Source organism: Netta rufina (genome assembly GCF_964035555.1).
Source record: "Netta rufina genome assembly, chromosome: 10".
In the NCBI taxonomy this organism is placed as follows: Eukaryota; Metazoa; Chordata; class Aves; order Anseriformes; family Anatidae; genus Netta; species Netta rufina.
Genome location: NC_140133.1, coordinates 3,860,144 through 3,878,661, shown reverse-complemented (window position 1 = coordinate 3,878,661; position 18,518 = coordinate 3,860,144). Strand labels below are relative to the sequence as shown.

The window sequence follows — 18,518 nt, the reverse complement described above, 5'->3', positions numbered from 1 at the left end:
CACATCCTAACTTCATGTGTGTGTGGATAGCTAGTTGCACTCCAGCTACACATGACAAATTTTGCACATATAGTTACATTGAGTGGTGAAGTCACTGTACTTCCAGCACATAGCACACAGGTGGCATCTCTTATGTAGGCAACATCAGACAAGATTTATTTTTGTTGACATCGATTATTGCATGGCAGTGACTGGTTTATGCCTTAGCAGTGTAATGCATCCTCTGTGTTGTTGCAAGAGGGGGCAACTGGTGCCTTGTAACTTCACCAGAGCAAGAGATGGAACACACACCACACGGTGCAGGAATAATACTGCATGGGTGCTGGGCAGGAAGGGACACAGTCCCAAGAGTTCAGCAACAGAATCCCCAGCTTAGCTGCTGTTACACCAGGAAAACTGCTCCTCTCCAGCTCACTTCATTTCTGAAGGGAGAGAGGAAGAATGATTGCTGCAATTTGCACAAAACACAGCTGCGCTGCTATAAACTGCATCTATAGTAAGAGCACAGAGCTGTTAATACTGCTCATGTAGACACAACATGAGATCAAAAACGCTCAGGGCAAGACTGTTTTTAACAATGTGTGTCAGGCACTAGAGTAAACAGATGAACATTTAGATAGAGACAGCAGACAATAAGGGCGTGCCTAGACAGAAAAGCTATTCTGATACCAACCTAGGTATAAATGTATAACTACTCCTGTTATGTCAGAACGATCCATTATGTAGAGAAAATGCTCGTGTAACAGAATGATTTGCTTTCAGCTACAAGGAGCTGGGATACGAGCAGTGCTGATAATCCTGTACATCAAACATAATACTTATGCACCACTGCAAGCACCTGGGGATGGCCTTTTTCTTTTTAAACAACTGCCCTTGTTACTTCTGTCAAATATTTGCATCTCATTAGCTATCATGCATTTAAGAGTGGGCAGCTGTATAAAATAAAAAGGACACAGCATTACTCTGATGAAGTGTGCTATTTCCCAGCAATGGTGGCATATGAAAGTTTTGCTTTGTTTTCTTTCTCTGTCTTTCAGGAGGACATAGTGTATGTAGTCTGCTAACTCAATCACTTTATTTGGGCATAGGAAAACTTTTATTTACAACATGTAATTAAAAATATTTGACAAAAAAGGCATACAGTATTTTATACTAAAAGAATAAAGATTTTTATTAAGCACTGTAAGTTGCATTCAATAGCCTTCAAATACACCACACCACAATCCATCTACAACCAATCAAACCCAACAGTAGTTCATTCTTGCACAATCCATGAGTTGGGGCAGAACTCCCTTCAACTTACATTAAGATACCTACTTAGCTCTTGCGGGCAGGGAATGGGGAATTACACCTCATTTCTGATCACTAATGTGTGATGAAGAGCATCAGGAGAATTATATGAAAACGAATATAAAGAAATGATTCTGATTTTGAAGTACATTAAGTTTGGAAACACTAACAAAAACATCAAAATGATACAGGTATATTTGCTTATACTAAATTCTTGATGGGAAAGTTCTCAAGAACAAGCCATTTGTTTCCTGCTACAGAAGGGGGGTACTTTTTTTTTTTGAAGATCAAAGCTTTTTTTTTTTTTGTTTTTCACAGAATTTCATATTTGCTAATATGAAGGCATAAAACAGCAACAGAGAACAATAATGCATACAGCAATGAGTACACCAGGGTAACGTTGATATTCAAAACGGCTAGATAATTTTTTTTTTTTAAGTTTTAGAATAAATGCAACAGAGGTCAATAATCACAAAATTTTAAGGTTAGAGCAAGATCAGTCAATGACTAAACATAGTTAACATCTTTTATAGGACTATTACTGATTATTAGCTTTTTGTTTTGCAAATGGGCACAGTACTTGTAAGAATGGAAGAAAGAGGACAATAACATGCATAATATTAACTACACACTTTAAAAATTATGAACCATGCAGAAGTTTAGCTCAAATAGTAGTACTAATGGTCTACGTCTGATTCAAAACCACATAGTTCATTGATCACGGATGCATGGTATTAGTCACAAAAAGTTTCAGAACACATTGTGTTTATTTTGAAAGGTCATTTGCATCTTCTATGATTTCAAGTTTATCTCCATTTAACTTGCTTGTAAAGTATGTATGATGTATATTTAAAATCAGCAGAACTGCAATATTACTCTATAATTTTTAGTTTCGATAGTTTGCACATTTTAACACAAAAGAACCACATCAACGGTGATGAAATTTAAGAAAGAAAAAACTGTGGTTGTGCCTTTTTCCCCCCATAATCATGAAATCAAAGCCTTAAAGAAAGCTTTATTGTGACACAGTAATGCAAAATCAAATATAATGGCATACATATGGTGCCAAGTACTAAAAATTATATTTTAAGCTATATATACTTAAAGACTGCCAAAATTTGTTTTCTTTATATTTCAAAAAACAAAACTACAAGCTTTTGTCATAACCAGTTTAAACTTTATGTATACTTCATTTTAAGTGCGGGAGTCAAATGCTCTTCATTCTCTTTCTTTTTTGTTTTATTGTAGCATTTTGACTACAACTGGTTAAAACTAAAAATGTGTTGTTTAAATCTCTGACATCAAAGAGGGATCCGAATTTCCAAAGTCCTCATTTTTCTCTTACGGAAAGGAAAAAATGTACGTAACTGTAGGCTCTCTTTCTTTCCAGATATTCCTAATCCTGACCCTTCCCAACATCCTTCACCCTCTATAAAAAATAAGTTTACTCTTCTTTTTTTAAGACAGTGGCCTCAAGAGTATCATCTTTATGGCAAACACTGTCTGCATTTAGTGCATTTAAGTGAGAATTTGTATTGCACATTTTAGAGTCATTACTCAAGGCACTTTCAGACTGATTGGAAGCCCTGATGTCTCCTGTATTCCCATTCATCTGGGAAGCTGGTTTTTCCTCATTCACAACTCCATTTTCAGCCAGGGATCCATCTGAAGACACAATTGAGGATTTAGATTCCTCTGATTTTGACTTAAGTTCTTTGGCTACTTCTTCTGCTGAAGCAGCATAAGGAGGTTTGCCCTATTTTTTAAGAAAAGAAGAAAATTACTGAAGAACCACTGCTATGTATTTACAAGCTGTTACAATGACACTATTAATAGGCAGCATGCAATGTGCAGAAATATCACAAGTAAACACTGAATATTATGTACTGCTGAACAACGAAGTGGCATACAAGATTAACATCAGAGCACAGACGTGAAAGAAGTTTCAGATCTGAGTGCCTTCTAGCTGTGCCTTTTGATGTTCCTGTGGTAAAATGCACTTTATACTTTGAAGCCTCAGTTATTTCATAATGTAAAAGCTACACAAAAGTATAGAAATACCAAAACTGAGAAACAATATACAGCTTAACTCTGCTTCTTGGTTCATATACATTATAATTTAATGATGTGATTACACGGTATTCAAATACAAACCAAAACTTATTTTTGCAGAACTTTTAAAAAGTGCAAAAGTACCATGCAATATTTTCTGTACTAGTCGCTTCTGAGATTAGGCACGTGATTTCATATGAAAAGCATATAGCAGAATCTTACACAACTGAGTATAGCAATAAAAAACATACTTAAGCAGCATTAGAATGTATATTTAGTTTTTAAGCACCTGTAACAATGAGTCTTAGCATTCCAGATATGTAACAGGCTTTAAACAACAAAACAAAGTAAGTAGGTTGTGTTGCTAAGATGCTATGTACTGTACTTATCTGTCACTCCGTTAACAAAGTCAAAAACTAAGAAATGACTAAGATATGGATATCTCGTACAACTTGAACAATAGCACAGTTTCACAGTGTAATAATTCTGTCATACTGAAGCCAGCATGGTTAGTACTCTCATGAATGACTGACAGATTTTGCAGGTGAAAAACTTAAGAACTGTTGTTCTCTACTATCAGTATCATAAGCCTTGTTTTCTAGAGAAATCACAAAATATTCTGGAATAACATTGCATAGGAATATAATTGGCATATGAAAACAATGAGTATTTATCATATGTGTAAATGTAGTTTTTTCAGGCTTTAGTGAGCATTATATTTTAAATACATGCTTTTTTGTTTTTCCAGATCAAGAATGAAAGTTCTTATCTTGTGAAGAAATAAGCATGTCTTATGTTCAATAAATACAAACTGCTTCTTTCCATCAGATTTCTCCAACCTTTATCAATGGCACCTCATAATCTGTACCAATAAAGCCCCTGGATTCTCCAGGGAGGATTTTACTTGTTGCAAATGTGCATGTCTGAATCTGGCCCTACATCAGCATTCTTTCTTTAACTGCCCAAGTTTGTAGGACAGGGAAGCACACTGTCGCCAGTTAATCTTAACTGGGTATCAAGATCTACTTGTTATGTATTAAGCTTCCCAAATTCTCCCTACCACACGCTAATCCACCTTTTTTTAAATTTTTTTTCTTCTTGTAAAAGGAACATATACTACAGTAGAGTGACTGACGATAGTAAAATTTGATGAGCTCAGGTCCAGTTTGCAGAAAATGTCACTATTTATCTTTCCTCTCCATATCACAGGTACAGTTTTAGACCAAACTACTTGCCATTACAAGTATTTACCATCCAAATTATACATTATTAGTAAAAATGTGACCGCACAAACTTGCTGACAGTCTGGTAAGACTGTCTGCCATCTTACCTGCAAGTCATTTCTGAACTACATTTACATATGTAAACCTGCAGGAAGCCCAGCATATTTGGGAACTCCTTCTCCAGGCTTGCTTTATTTTATGGGATTAAGTACTTAGAAATGAGATACTATATAATTAACAGTGGTTTCTCTTCTATTTAAAGTACGAGAGCTAAAGCTTTAAATACATAAGTACATCACAACACAATCTGTGTCAATAGAAATTTAACAAGAGAAGTATTTCCATTTTTACATCTAAAACAGCAAGTTTTACTTTAATAGTTGCTTCATAGCCCATTGGAGAACATCCCTTCTCATACTGTCTGATACCTGCAAATGTTTCACTACTCTTACGTTCTAATGTCTACGTGACAAATCAAAGAACCATATGATATATTTATTGTGAAAGTTTTCCGCCTATTTACTACCCACTCATCCATTACCCTTGGGATTTTCAACATTGAAAACTGCATAGCAGTAAGAACAATGAAAAAAGGGAGGAAAACACAACTCTGAAGCAATTGACATTTAATATGAAACATCAGTTTGCTTCAGCTATATTTAAAGGATCCGTGGAAAATACAAAAATTATGATCCACAGACTTTGTATACTGTCATCAAAAATGAAACTGTGTGCTCAGGGGGCGAAGACTTCTAGTTGTTTCCTAGAAGTTTAATGTAAGTTCTTTGATTTGGAGCCATGCAGCAGCAAAAAATCTTCTACTGCTACTATTTTTTCTTCATGAGATCAGACTGTGGCTCCAGGAAAAAAAAAAAAAACAAAAAAAAACTGGGAAAGACTGGGGGTGGGAACAGAAACTGCTAATTTGTTTCAGCTTTGTATTTCTCCCATTTTTCTAAATTCTCTTCTACTCCCACAACTGGTTAGAACTGTGTAGGCACAACCTTCCTATCAAAATACATTTTCCACTTCTGTCTTTATAACCATAGTTTGCTTGTGATTGAGATGCAAAACTAGCCTGTTGTCTGTATGTGCAGCTTACAGGTTCAACACATAGGTAAGATCACTGTAAGGAACACTTATATTTTCAAGTTGTGCTTGTCAGTATTAGCTGGCCTGGAAGTCCATAACAAACTAGCCTATGAAACTAGAGGGTCAGGCACATGGCTTTATTACCTGAATTGCTCCCTGGCTTTTATAGCCTCTCCCATAGTACCTTCCGCCTCTTCCAAAAGTTCTTATCACTGGAGTGGAAATAACTCCTCTAGGACGCCTGTAAGTTTTGAGGAAAAAGAAGAAAAAATGCACATCAACTTAATCTCAAAGTACATTAAATTTCAATCTTGCTTGCAGGATGTTTTTTTCTAGCTTTACTGTCTAGTGACTACCACTTACATTTCATACATGACTGCCTAATTAAGAATTAGTGTTCTACTACTTACAAGTATATGAAATCTAAAAAACTTCATTTTGCTAGCAGTAAAATCACTATTTCTATATTTCACTTTATGATAAACAATAACTAAGTACTTTCAAACTTTACAAAAGCATTTTCAAAATGTCAAGTCATCTTTACAGTCCTTTAAAAACAGAGCTCAAATTCACCTTAAAAAATGTGCAAACTCAAACCACTTAAAAGACCATTTCTCCCATTTCGTAACACTCCCCACACATAAATACGCTAGACATAGATAATTTTGAATTCTCCCACCAAAACGGAAGCAATTTTTTATTTTGCCTTTCTTTGTTTTATCTGATTTCTTCTAGAACCTGAGAAAAAAAAATGGAGGCTTCAGCCCAATTTGCCATGTAGCAATATATCACGTTTGGATGCTTTTAAATGGGAATCTTCCAACCAGGATTCATTAGGTGGTGGCTTTTTGATTTGATTCAGTAAAGATTAGGACAAAACAAACTTTCACTCAGTTAAAACTTTTAATGCAATCAATTGCAGAAATGCAACTTCCTTCATCATTGTGTCAAGAACTATTTCTTGCCTAAAACTTCTCTTTGTTATCTCTACTGGAGACAGGTGATTGCTCTACTTTTCCTCCAAATCCCCTGCCCAACACCGGGAGGTCACAACATGAACACCGACTCCTCTGAAGCTAGCACAGGGCAGCCAGATGCTGCTGGATACTTCTGTGTACCCAATGTTCCCACATGCTTAACATCCATATACCTACTGTTTCATCATGTAACAATTCCCATATGCCAGTAAGGTCCCTGTGAGCTGTACAAATAACAGCTTAAAAGAGGAATGAAGATTTTGCTCAGTGCTCCGATTTCCTGCTGCTGCTATGCTGTAGCAACCTAGTTAGGCTGAATTGATAGAGCAGAGAAACACCCATCTGCGCCATGCAAGTCTTTCCTCACACATTGCAAATTCCCACATTCAGTACAAGAAATTAAATACTGGATTTTCAAAGTCACAGCAGGGGATAAGGAGGCAAGAATTGTGTTTTATGTTTAATGACTCTTACTGCATTCTTTCCAAAGATTTTAAGATGACTTACCTGTTGTTTTTTTTTTGTTTTGTTTTGTTTTTTTAAGTGGTGAAAGTATACCCTTCAGGAAACTGAATAATGGGTTTTTCCAACTCGGATGATTATCACGCTAGATATAATAATGGATCAAAGCTAGTAAAAAGCAGCTGGTATAATCTTATATAAGAACAACATTCAAGTTCACTGTTGCACAGATATAAGACAATGCCATAAACAAGCTTGACACAATCCCCTCTGCTGAAACAGATAAAAAATGGAAAATAATTGTGTACAGCTAGATGATAAATTGCAGTCAATGAAATGTGTACTTTCCTAGTCAAGTGTTCATTAGTAAGAAATGGCATCTACAGACAAGGACCCCAATCTTTATAATACCTGGTGTAATACTTGGCTTTAGATTGAACAATAGCATTAGCGTTTTCCTACTACGTTTAATTTTCATACAAACTAAAACAACAAAGAGCCTGCCTGTGATAGCTTTTCCTCTTTGACTAATTCTAGTAATTCCAAAAGTAAAGAATTTAGTATCAGATCTTCCTGTCTATATTAAATCCTAACTAGCTCTGGCAGCTTCCTTGTCTTTCTGAGGTGACAACTTGCATCCAAACCTAACTGGCCAAAGGTAGTGCCTCTGACAGAAGGAAAACATCAGGTATTTTAAGTCCTAACTCAAAAGCTACTATTGGGTTAACAGCATTTCTCTGCCATAAAGGTACTTTATGGAGCATAAAGGGGCGGTAACATCCTTTTAGTATTGTGACTGCTACCCAGCAAAGGAGGGAAATTAACTTGGGACTTTCAAGCCTTAGTTTCCGGCTGCTGCTATTTTCCATAAATTCATGTATTTGCTTCTTCAGAAAATGGAGGAACTGTTGTTTTATGAAGTCAGTGGTATGTATAAATGTAAGACAGATCTGAGCCTGAAGGTGTCTCCAGATAACCAGTCAGGGTGCCTCAGTCTGACAGCAATCTTGATTATGGCAATATAAGTTACCTGGACATTTTTCACAAGCAGTAGTGCAGACAGTGTACTTAACTGAAGGAAAAAGCTCTGTAGTAGTCCATCCATGGACTGGAGAATTTATAACCACACATTAGCCTCACTGAAATGTTATTTTGTCCACTAAAACTGAGGAGTAGGATTAAAATATGCAAAAAAGTCTTGTGCCTCAGCACATCCTTGAGCTGCGGTCTGCTGTTCTAGAACAGCACAGGTGTCCTATAGGTCCTGCTAACCTGCACAGCCCTTAGGAGTGTCTGCAGTGTCTAAAACAGCACTAGAGGCATATGTTCTGGCAACTGCATCCTATCCTTGGGAAATAAAGCGTTCCTAACTAAATTTGCACCCCTTAAGGTGTCAGCTCTGTTCTTACACCAATGCTGTCTGCTGCTGCTGAACTTTTCATCTTTGTTTCTGTTGTTCTTACCCTTCCACTCTCACCTCTCTCCCTTGTCCTGGGGCTTCAGGTCCAACCATCTCCTCAGTCAGTCCAACAAGACAGGCATTCACACAGCTCATACTGACTTTAGCACCATGCTTTATATTGCACATTGGACTTCATTAATGGATAGAGAGGAATTCAAGACTCATTCTTTTAGTATAGAAATTTTTATTATTCTATGCAGTTTGAGACTTATTCTTTGAGACGCTTCCTGGCTCAAGACAGCATAAATATAACTAATTTACTCCATTCCTTTAGTACAGTTGACGAGAAATGTAATACATTCATCACATAACTTTGGGACAGTTTACTGTAACAGATGTAATCTTAATAAAGATGATAGCTCTGTGATGTGAATAATAAACCCATGGAAAAAACAATCTTAAAACAGTAAAACGCTACATATTCCTGCACAAATTATTTATTTTTCAGAAATGTTGTGCACATGTAATTTCAGCTGTAGTGAAGCAGCATGAAAGAGCTGAAGAAATTAGCGTTATTTTAAGCACATCTCTCATCTTGACAGTAGCAATGAACTATTAAACCTAGAAGTGTCCTTGTTTTTGGCTTCACAGAAGAATTACATAATGAAGTTATTAAAAAATTTATCACACTTGGTTATAAATGTTCTACCATGACAAAAAAAATTGAATGCTGTGACAGTTTTGATCAGGTATAATGTATTTATTGATTTCATGTAAGGGAAAGCCCCGAGTCATCTTCTTGTGCTAAACGATCCAGCTCATCTCTCAGATTCAGAGTATTAATGTTTTTTGCACATAAAAATGCTTATACTCATGTGAATAACCGATTAAAAACATCTTAACATGAATGTAATTGCTTTTCTTGAATACTCAGTGGGTATAATTTGTGTAAGGTATTCTAAAATGTGTTGCATGCAACTTCGAATGTCTCCAACTTTCCCGTTTTCCTTCCCCCCCCCGATCATTAAATTACATGACATTCCACAAGAGTGCACTTACCCTCTCGCTGGTCCTCCCACAGAAACGACCTGCAGAGGAAATGGCCCTCTACCCCCTCGTCCACGTCTGCTTCCAGCCCAATGGCCGACTACAGTGCCGGCAATTTCAAGTTTCCCTCCCTGAGAAGGAATAGGTTGGACTCCTGCACATAAAAGCAAAACCAAAACTTGATCTTCACATTTGCAACATTAAAGTTACTAATAAATGGAAAGCTTGTTGGTTCAGATTACATGTACAGTTCCCTCTTTGGATACAGGTAAACTATTTTCCATTCTGTGTCTTTCAGAATAACTGTAAGTTTAGAGTCCTCCCCTCCATCTTCTTTAAAAACTTGTATGAAATTTGCAAAGAAAAATGATCTTGAATACTTCAGTTTCAGTAACTAAAAACACAATTTAAACAAGCATTGAGAAACTGAAGTGAAATTTTACAAGCTATTTGAAGATTTTGTTTCCTGCAATCCTAATGAAGTGGTTTTTGAAGGCATAAAAGCACTTTCTAGTGAACATCAAGTATCAGTGTAAGACACAAAGATGACCCATAAACAACTTATTAGCATTAGTATAGATAATTCTGCCTAAGTCTTAATAAAAATACAGCGTTTAAACTGATCTCAGTGTAAAAGGTAGGTTTATTCTTCTACCTCCAGAGAAAGCAGCTGAAATTGCTACTGTCCGAAATTTGAATGTAACTTTAATTCACGTTGCTCATCTTTATGTGTGTGTTTTGCACTTAAAAATCAACACTAGGGCGAAACAAAGTTCAAGAAGGTAAGTGCAGCTGAGTCAGATGTTACTGGTAAGACCATCAGCACTGAAAGGGTTACAAAATACAGCATTTACACAGCCACGATTAGTCATCAAACGTTAATCAGTAATTTAGTTCCTAGTGTATTAAGTTCAAAAAGGTTTGTACTTCCCTGTACAAGTCTTTCAGCTTCAAATGCACGTTATTTATGGGGGCAAAGTTACTCACACAATGAAGCATTAGAGGTATGTTCGCTCTTAGAATAAAAGCTCAGAGGCCAGAAAGAACAGTTACACGTATGGAAAAATTCCACCCAAAATGACGGATTGGAATTTGCAGATTTCCATTGTCTCACCTCGTATAGGAGCAAAGCAATGGACACACAAATGTGTAAGTCAGTCTCACGCCTACGACCACACTGACACTGATGCCAGCAAGGAATGGGTTAGCAGTAACAGAAGTCAGTAACTTCCATACTGTGTTGTTTTACGAAAAGCTCAATTGTCCCCACATTTTAGGAAGTGACTGTTAATAGGTTCCAGCACAGTTCAGCTCATGATAGACTGCACCCTCACATTTGAAAGCGCAGGAGACAGAAGGGCTCGTTGCGTTTGCAGCTATTCTGTGCCCGAAGGAGGGTTTCTAGGCGCAAGAGGCTGGCACCGAGGGGTGCGCGGGGCCGGGACAGCCCGGGCAGCAGAGCGGAGAGCGCGGCCTCGCAGCAGCTGGGCCAGCTGCGGAGGGGGAGAGCCGAGATGGTTAGGGAGAGAGGGAAACTGGAGTCAGTAGGAAGCCTCAGACCAAACCGTAAAGTGAAGGAAGCTGTTGCCGGAAGCTCTAAGAAAAGGGTTTGGGGTATAATTACCGCCCTGAAACTTGCTAGTCCTGTTGCTGTCATTGCCAGAGAAGGCTCCGGAGTGTCCTGCCGCTGCCGCCACCCGGAAGGCCCGGTAAGCACCTGTGGCTACTGTTTCCCCATAAGGGCCTCCGAAGCCATAGACTCCTGTTAGACCCAGGGTAAAGAAAGACAGGGGAAAAGCTGTGAGGGGGGCAGGCATCCGGGAAGGCCCCTAGCAGAGCCGCTGCTGCCTCCTTCCTTCCTCCCAGTGCCAGCAGCGGGGTCCACGCTCCCGTGCACCGGCTAAGAGGTGCCTGGGCCCAGCCCAGGTCTACGCGGTGCCTCGGGGAGCCCCCGCCAAAGCCCTCCTGCTGCCTCAGCGAGCACGGGCTCCCTCATCCACAGGGTGCGGGCCTTCTGCTTGGGTTTGGAACAGCTAAACCAGCCTCCATGGCACAACGAGCACACAGGTGCTTGCAGCTACTTTTTGGCAATGAGCTTCAGTGGCTACAGTGGTGGCACCCCAAGAACGTCTTGCTCTGAATGGCCAGCATCGATACACCTACGGTCCTCTGCACCTGGGGAAATCATTCTAGAAACAGCCTGGAATGGTTTAACCAGTGCTCTCCACTATTTACACTCGAGGGTGCCAATGGTTAAATGACTGTAGCAAAATAGAGAGGGGTGGGAAGGAGGAAAGGTGGTCTTCAACTCTGAGAGTTAAACTGCATCCATTCATTTAGGTACTCTTAGTATTTATGAACACAAATATTTCGAAGCAAAGTGCAGTTCATTTAAGAGCATTTTCATATTATCTGGTGTTGATATATTCTTTTTTTTTTAAATTTTTTTTTTTTTTGCTTTTTCATACAATAGCTGTAAAAACATTGTGGTCTGGCACAGCTACTAAAAATCCTTATGGAAATATGCAGCAATACAACACATTCCATGATGCCAGGCTACAGCTAATAAAAATAACAACAAAATGCAGTGATTGGCACAGGACAATACGTGCCAAACAGTTGTTTTTATGTATGTTTCCTATGAAATTGAACAAGCAAATCAGTTCAATTTGGGGAATGTGAAAAACAAGGTAATGCTTCATGCCCATGTGTTTTGCGCTGCTGCCCTGTCACTTACCAGCAAAGCCTCTCCCCCTGCCCTGAGGTGGTGGGACTGGCCCGAAGTGTCGAGGATACATAGAAGCTGGATAGAAAGGCATGGCAGGTGGAGGTGGGAAAGGGAGAGGATGGTTCTGCCTGGAGAAATTTAATCCTTCTAGGATGCTCTGACGCATCTTTTCAACCTTGGCTGCCTGCTCAGCCTATGAATAAAGAGAAAGTCAGAAACAGATGTTAGAATTCTGGTTTCAATTGTACAATGCTATATTCACAGAACAAATTCAAAGAAAGCAAAAGAACAGAAGAGTATATAAGTACCACAAGGCTAGATAGTAAATTACAATAACTTATCTTGCACACCTACTAATAGCTCAACGATATACCACGTGTTCACAAGAAAATCCTTATTTATCAGTAGAGATAGGGGAGTCTAAATACTGAAACAGTTTACAAGTTGAAAACACATACATTTTAAAAGTTGAAAGGGAGTTTCCAGAAATTAACTGAGAAACTGCAGTCTATAGTCTCCTGAAAACTTCATGCAGCCCTTTAAACTTTACGCAGAATCATCACTATAAACCCCGACTGCAAAACAAAATTTGTCTGGAGGCTAACAAGCCTGAGTGTGACCACAGCCACCATCAACATATAATGTAAAAGGAGCTTCCCTTGAGTCAAAAGCAGGAAGTAAGCTGTTTTGTTAAAAGATTTCATACCTCCCAAACAGTTGGGAAAAAGAAGTTTTGGAAGTTTTGGTCACTCAGTAAACTAATAATTTTATCAGGTTCTGTTTTTACAGTTAGATAATAACTTCAAATGAACAAGGTATATCAAAAACCTAATTCAGTTGTATTTTATGATGACTGTAAGAAATGCGAAGAGATTTTGAGCTTAAGGACTGTAAGAATGACTTCACAGCCTTTAAAATAAATTGGAAATTTCCTTTCACTGTAAAACCATGGCAGCTCAGTCCTTTGTGACACACTTGCTAGCTCAACAACAGAGTTAAGAGAGTAAATAGAGCTGACAAGTAACTATTAGCCATCCACTTTGTATATCCCTTTTAAGCAGGAAGATGATGTGCGCAGTAAATGACTGATAAAACACACCTAACATTTCTGAAAATCTAGCGTACAATATTCTGTCACACTTCTGCAGCTACACACCTGACCATCACAGAGGTCAATGAGCGGAACTTTCTCCCGGCTTGCTTTGATGAGCTTGGTCTGGAATAATTTTCCATCAAAATACATCCACGGACAGCAGTGCTCCCACGGAATTGGCTGCCCACAAGCATCGTTTGCAAAAAGTGCCATATCGACACCACTCATAAATAAAGCAGACAGCTGAATTCCTCGGGGATCGAGATTCTCAATCTGTTTAAAAAAAAAAACAGTTTATTTATTAAGATAATAACATGATATGATTCAAAGTTATTCCAATATTTGCATTATTTTCAAAACTCTTGAAAACAGAGTGATTTTAGAAGGTTATCAGACTTTTCACATGTAATGGCCAGTTTGACTAGAAGAATCCATGGGAATCTATAACCTGTATACGCAAAATTGCAATACTCAGGAAGGCTGCTGTTCCCATCCATCCACTCTACAGGTGAGAAATAAAAATAAAAAGCTATTTTCTTAACAACACAGCATAAGAAATTATTTGAATTCAATTCATAATCAAGAAGCCAGTAAAAGCTCTAAGTAAAATACACATCTTGAATTTGTGGTATGTAGTGTCTAAAATACATCCGATGAATACTTTAGCTGCAGTAGTATCATTGACAAATATGCAGTACCATACAGTACAGTTTTTCTTTTCTTTTCTTTTTTTTTTTTCCCAACAATGGTGAGCCGTATTAAAGCAAAGAAAAGCTTTAAAAGACATTTATAGGAATTCAGCAGTAGCAAATTTCATTTAAAAATCATTTCAAATAGTCTTGTGCTTCTGTGATTTTTTTTAAAGGAAAGTTTCAGGAATGAGCTCTATGTTAGCATTCAATTTTAATTCCTACATTCCTTTCCAATGCGTTTAATAATGGATTTTATAATAACTTGGTTCAAGATTTTGCTATGTTAGAATGTGTCTCCTATAAATGAAGTGACATTTTTATGAATACGACAACTGTATTTAGGATGCAGGATAGGTAAACAAAGGTAGAATTATATAGTGACTAACAGCTGATGGGGGGAAGCAAAAAGGATTTGCTTGCAGCAAATAAATTTTTAGCTTTAGAATAAGAAAATATCATCGCTGCTGTCCTCTAAAACACCTTTGAAAATACCATCCCCTTCTTGGGAACATTTTAAAGACCTTGGTATTAAATTTTAAAATTAAACTACATTACCTTCCTTATGCATAAGCAACCTTTAAGATCCAAAAGACTATCCAGATCGTTTTGCAGATATGCAGCTGGGTTCAAACTCAGCTGCTCTTTCTGTCTGACTTCAACAAAAAGAGAAGCAGCTGCTTCATATGAAGACAGTAACAACAGCGCATGAAACATTGCATCTTTCAGTTAACCAAGACATACATGTATTATGCAAATTATCCACATTACTCTTCATGTATGATTTAAAACTAATACTTGGAGAACAATTTCTATTAAACAAAAATATTGTATGCTATTCATACTTGCCTTGTCTCTGCCTTTCATTTTGTGTTGGAATTTTAAAAATATTTTATCTAGGAATTCCTTTCTTAGATCTCCAAGACCAACAGTTTTCACAGTGGGGTTTCCTCCTCTTTTCATCAAGTCTTTGATAACTCTTGTAGATAACTTTCCCAAAATCTCTGCCCCTGAATGTTATGTGTTTATTGTGCTGTGTTTTGAAAATAGATATTGAATACTACATTGCTGATACTCTGCTGTTTTTGATGCATCCAGCCTTGCCTACAAAACTGTCGTTAGAGTTTCCACTGATATCTACAGGTACAATTACTCCCCTTTAGGAGCTTGAGGTAGGTATCTTAAACCACGCTCTCACTGAGACTTTGAAAGGCTCTCCCCTCCTACTCTGCTACATCCAGTGTCTGTCACCTCAGATAAGACCATGTGTATGTCTTCTGAGCATACAGGATAACTCGCTGTCAGTTTGTTCCTTTGGCAGAAGTTTGCCACTGCTTCCTTGAAGACAAAGCACTGCTCCCCACACCATACTTAATACAATTGCTGTCGTCTTAGAGCCAGAACCTCTGAGATTCAGAAAGGCCCAGTAAGCACACAGGGCTTCCAGCACGAATGAGTTGAAAATCTACCTTGAAAGATGTTCCAGCCAACATCTGAATGATTCTCTTGACAGACAGCATTTACATTTAGCCTCTGTTCAAGGAATTCATGCTAATGAGCAATACTCAAAAATGTTGTTCTCAAGAGCCTAATATGCTTATAATGCATGTTACCAGCAATCCAGTCTCAAGTACTGAAGCAAACAAGTGGTCCTGCACAAACTCATCAGATGTTCATTGGAGCTGTCCTCCTATGTATTTCTTCATACCTCTTTCAACAGTGATAGAACAGCCAAATAAGTTTTTCCTGTTGGATTTTTTTTTCATTCTTCAGAATATGGGAAAAGGAAGATGACTTAATTTTTCTGTTAACCCTGCCATTAAGATTGGTAACGTGAACTCACTAGTTGCTGCATGACAAGTTATAACAGATTGTGTAGTGTTTTCTTCCCCTGACACTTATTAGTATTTCTATGGCTAAGGTGTTGGGTTTCCACAAGCAGATTGATTTGGTTTATAGACTGAGAAATCCTTGCCAGGTTGCTACATGCAGGAATGCAAGCCAGACTCTGCTCATCACCCACAGAAGAGAAACAGTCACTTGCTGGCTTTAAAAATGCTCTTGCTGATTACGTTTTAATGGCAAAACGTTCCTCAGAAAAGCCTAATAGATGAAATCTGCATGAGCTTAATAATGGTTTCTTCTGTGAAGAGCAATGCTAGGACTGCTGCTTTTGTCTGTGCCCCTTTGCAGTGTGTACCTGCAAATATGAGTAACTAGAAAAATACGTACCCAGCTTCTCCTTGCCAATTTAACTAAGGACAGCATGTATCCAAGCACAGCTGGGAGCAGAACGGATAACTAGATTTTCCTGACTTAAGCCCTATATATGAAAAAGACCATTCAAAATGACTTCAACAGAAGGTTACGTGATGAGGTGATCAGCATCTCCTCTCCGTTACTGTGTTGATCATGAAAGCAGACAGGAGATCAGGTAGATCACTTCCAGTTGTCCATTCGTCATACATCCTAATACCTCCCAGTAATTCTAGTTACCAAATACACTACTTGATGCTATGTGGAAAACCATATCTATAATTATTTCCATTCAGAAACATGTTTGCTTCAAATGAAGGGCTAAATCCTACCATTTTATTCAGAGCAGAGATTTTTTTTTTTAAATTCTAAACAAATTTCTAAGAGCTAACAATGTAGGACCAAAGACCAAAGACCAAATCTGGTATTTAACTAAAAGGCTGGAAGAGGAAACTGCGCTGTGAGCATGTGACGGCTGGATGGAGAAATCCCCTGGACTAAGAAGATGTTGCACATACTGATAGGCATTCTGTATTTACAATAAGGACACTACACTAAACAACTTTACCTGTATTTACTTCATCTAATATTACAATATTACAAAAACTTTGATATCTTAATTTTTAAAACCCTTGAAATATTTTTCTACAATTCTGTACGTTTTCCTTTTATAATCCCGCATTTTAGCATTCAAGATTATGCAAGGCATTCTCCATTTCTTCTTCATTTAACTGTAAAAACCATCTGAATGCTGAATCATGAAAAAATGGCCAAGTTTGTACATACACAATAGGAAAATGTCTCTTTTTAATGGAAGCATATTTGTTTTACAAATTCCAAAAGACAATTAATTAAACAGTGACAGAAGTTCTGTAATATAAGAACATGTTTAAAATTTTACTTATTTACTCAGTGAAAGAAACAGGACTGATTATCAATCTTTGCAACACTTAAAAATATGAAGATGACTATTGTGGAAAGTGTATGTAAACATGCAAGGCTTTTGGTGAGACAGGCATTTATGCATCACTTGCTATAGTTATCAATGTGCGTCAGCTAGAAATAAATCCTTAAGTTATGGAAATTATAGTTAAGAGCTACCTTGAGTTCCTGAAGCTGGTCAGGTTCATAGAGCTTTGGAGACAACGCTTGGGCAAGAAAAGCATCAAGTTCCTGGCGACGAAGTATACGAACCCCCGGCCACTGTACCATATACCTACAGAGGAAGCCAGTCATTAGCCAATAGTTTCCTTTAGCAGATAAATCAAGTGGTCTTTTACTTGGTCAGAAGTCAGCAGAATGCAACAACAAAAACAGAAATATTTTTTGTTGTCTAGATTTCAATAGTTATAACAGCCAAAATGTTAAATAGATTTGAAGATTAAAGATCAAACCAAAGACAGAGTGGCTGTGAGTCACTTCTGCAATTCACAGCAGAATGACCTGCTTCCAAGTGATGAGGTAGAGGACAGGTCACTGAAATAGAATTTAAAACATAAGTGGCTTCTGATACACCTAAAAATAAAATAACGTTAAGATTATTGGTCTTAACAAAAAAAAAAAAAAAAAAAAAAAAAAACTAATGGTAAAAAGATTTTGTGAACATGGCTTCTAGATAACATGTTACTCAAAAATGACTCAGTGAATTTTATGCTCTCCACTTCAAACAAGTAGCCAATGAAACTTCATGTCTAAGTAAGCAACAATTTATATATGCCATATGTCACAGGAAAGAAACATACTATCCAAATGCATGAGTAGCTCTGCTTTAAGATACTATTTGTCTAATCTTTTGTATAGTTACTACTCTTTAAAAAGAAAAAGGATTTTTAGTGCTCAAAAGGCAAGGCATAATAGGGTAGAACTAAAGACAAGTTTACATTTATCACTCTCAGAAATGGCTTAAAAATTCTCCTGTGCAACAAGCCAACCCTGCATTCTGCCAGATTTATAAGCTAGTCATACTGAAATAATCACACCTTCCCCATGAAAGTGAGCAACTTTCATTTCTAGTTCAATTTTCATTCTGAAAAAAATAAACATCTTGGACCTTGCAACTTTCTCTTTAGTAGTACACTTCAAGTGTTGGTTATCATCATCTCAACCAGATGAGCAACTCTCTCACACGGAACCTAAACACACCATAGGCAGACTATCATTCACATCCACTTTCAATCCCAATAAGCTGTTAAGCAGCTGTTCTCTGA

The 18,518-nt window shown here is 37.6% G+C and overlaps 1 protein-coding gene across 3 annotated transcripts in view; it reads right to left on the bottom strand.

Moving 5' to 3' along the window:
• Positions 1–1,079: 1,079 nt before the first annotated feature.
• The window catches only part of FAM120A (family with sequence similarity 120 member A), a 53,802-nt gene continuing 36,363 nt past the window's right edge, over positions 1,080–18,518 (bottom strand). Inside the window, exons 12-18 of one of the 3 annotated variants that reach the window (XM_084292838.1) lie at positions 17,413–17,527; positions 13,430–13,639; positions 12,283–12,466; positions 11,170–11,307; positions 9,558–9,699; positions 5,802–5,898; positions 1,080–3,046 (exon numbers count right to left, since the gene is read on the bottom strand). In XM_084292838.1, coding sequence (XP_084148964.1) covers positions 2,735–3,046; positions 5,802–5,898; positions 9,558–9,699; positions 11,170–11,307; positions 12,283–12,466; positions 13,430–13,639; positions 17,413–17,527 — 1,198 coding nt within the window. In that variant the 3' untranslated portion in view covers positions 1,080–2,734. The remainder of the gene's footprint in view (positions 3,047–5,801; positions 5,899–9,557; positions 9,700–11,169; positions 11,308–12,282; positions 12,467–13,429; positions 13,640–17,412; positions 17,528–18,518) is intronic. The other 2 variants (XM_084292837.1, XM_084292839.1) reach the window with 2 other exon arrangements.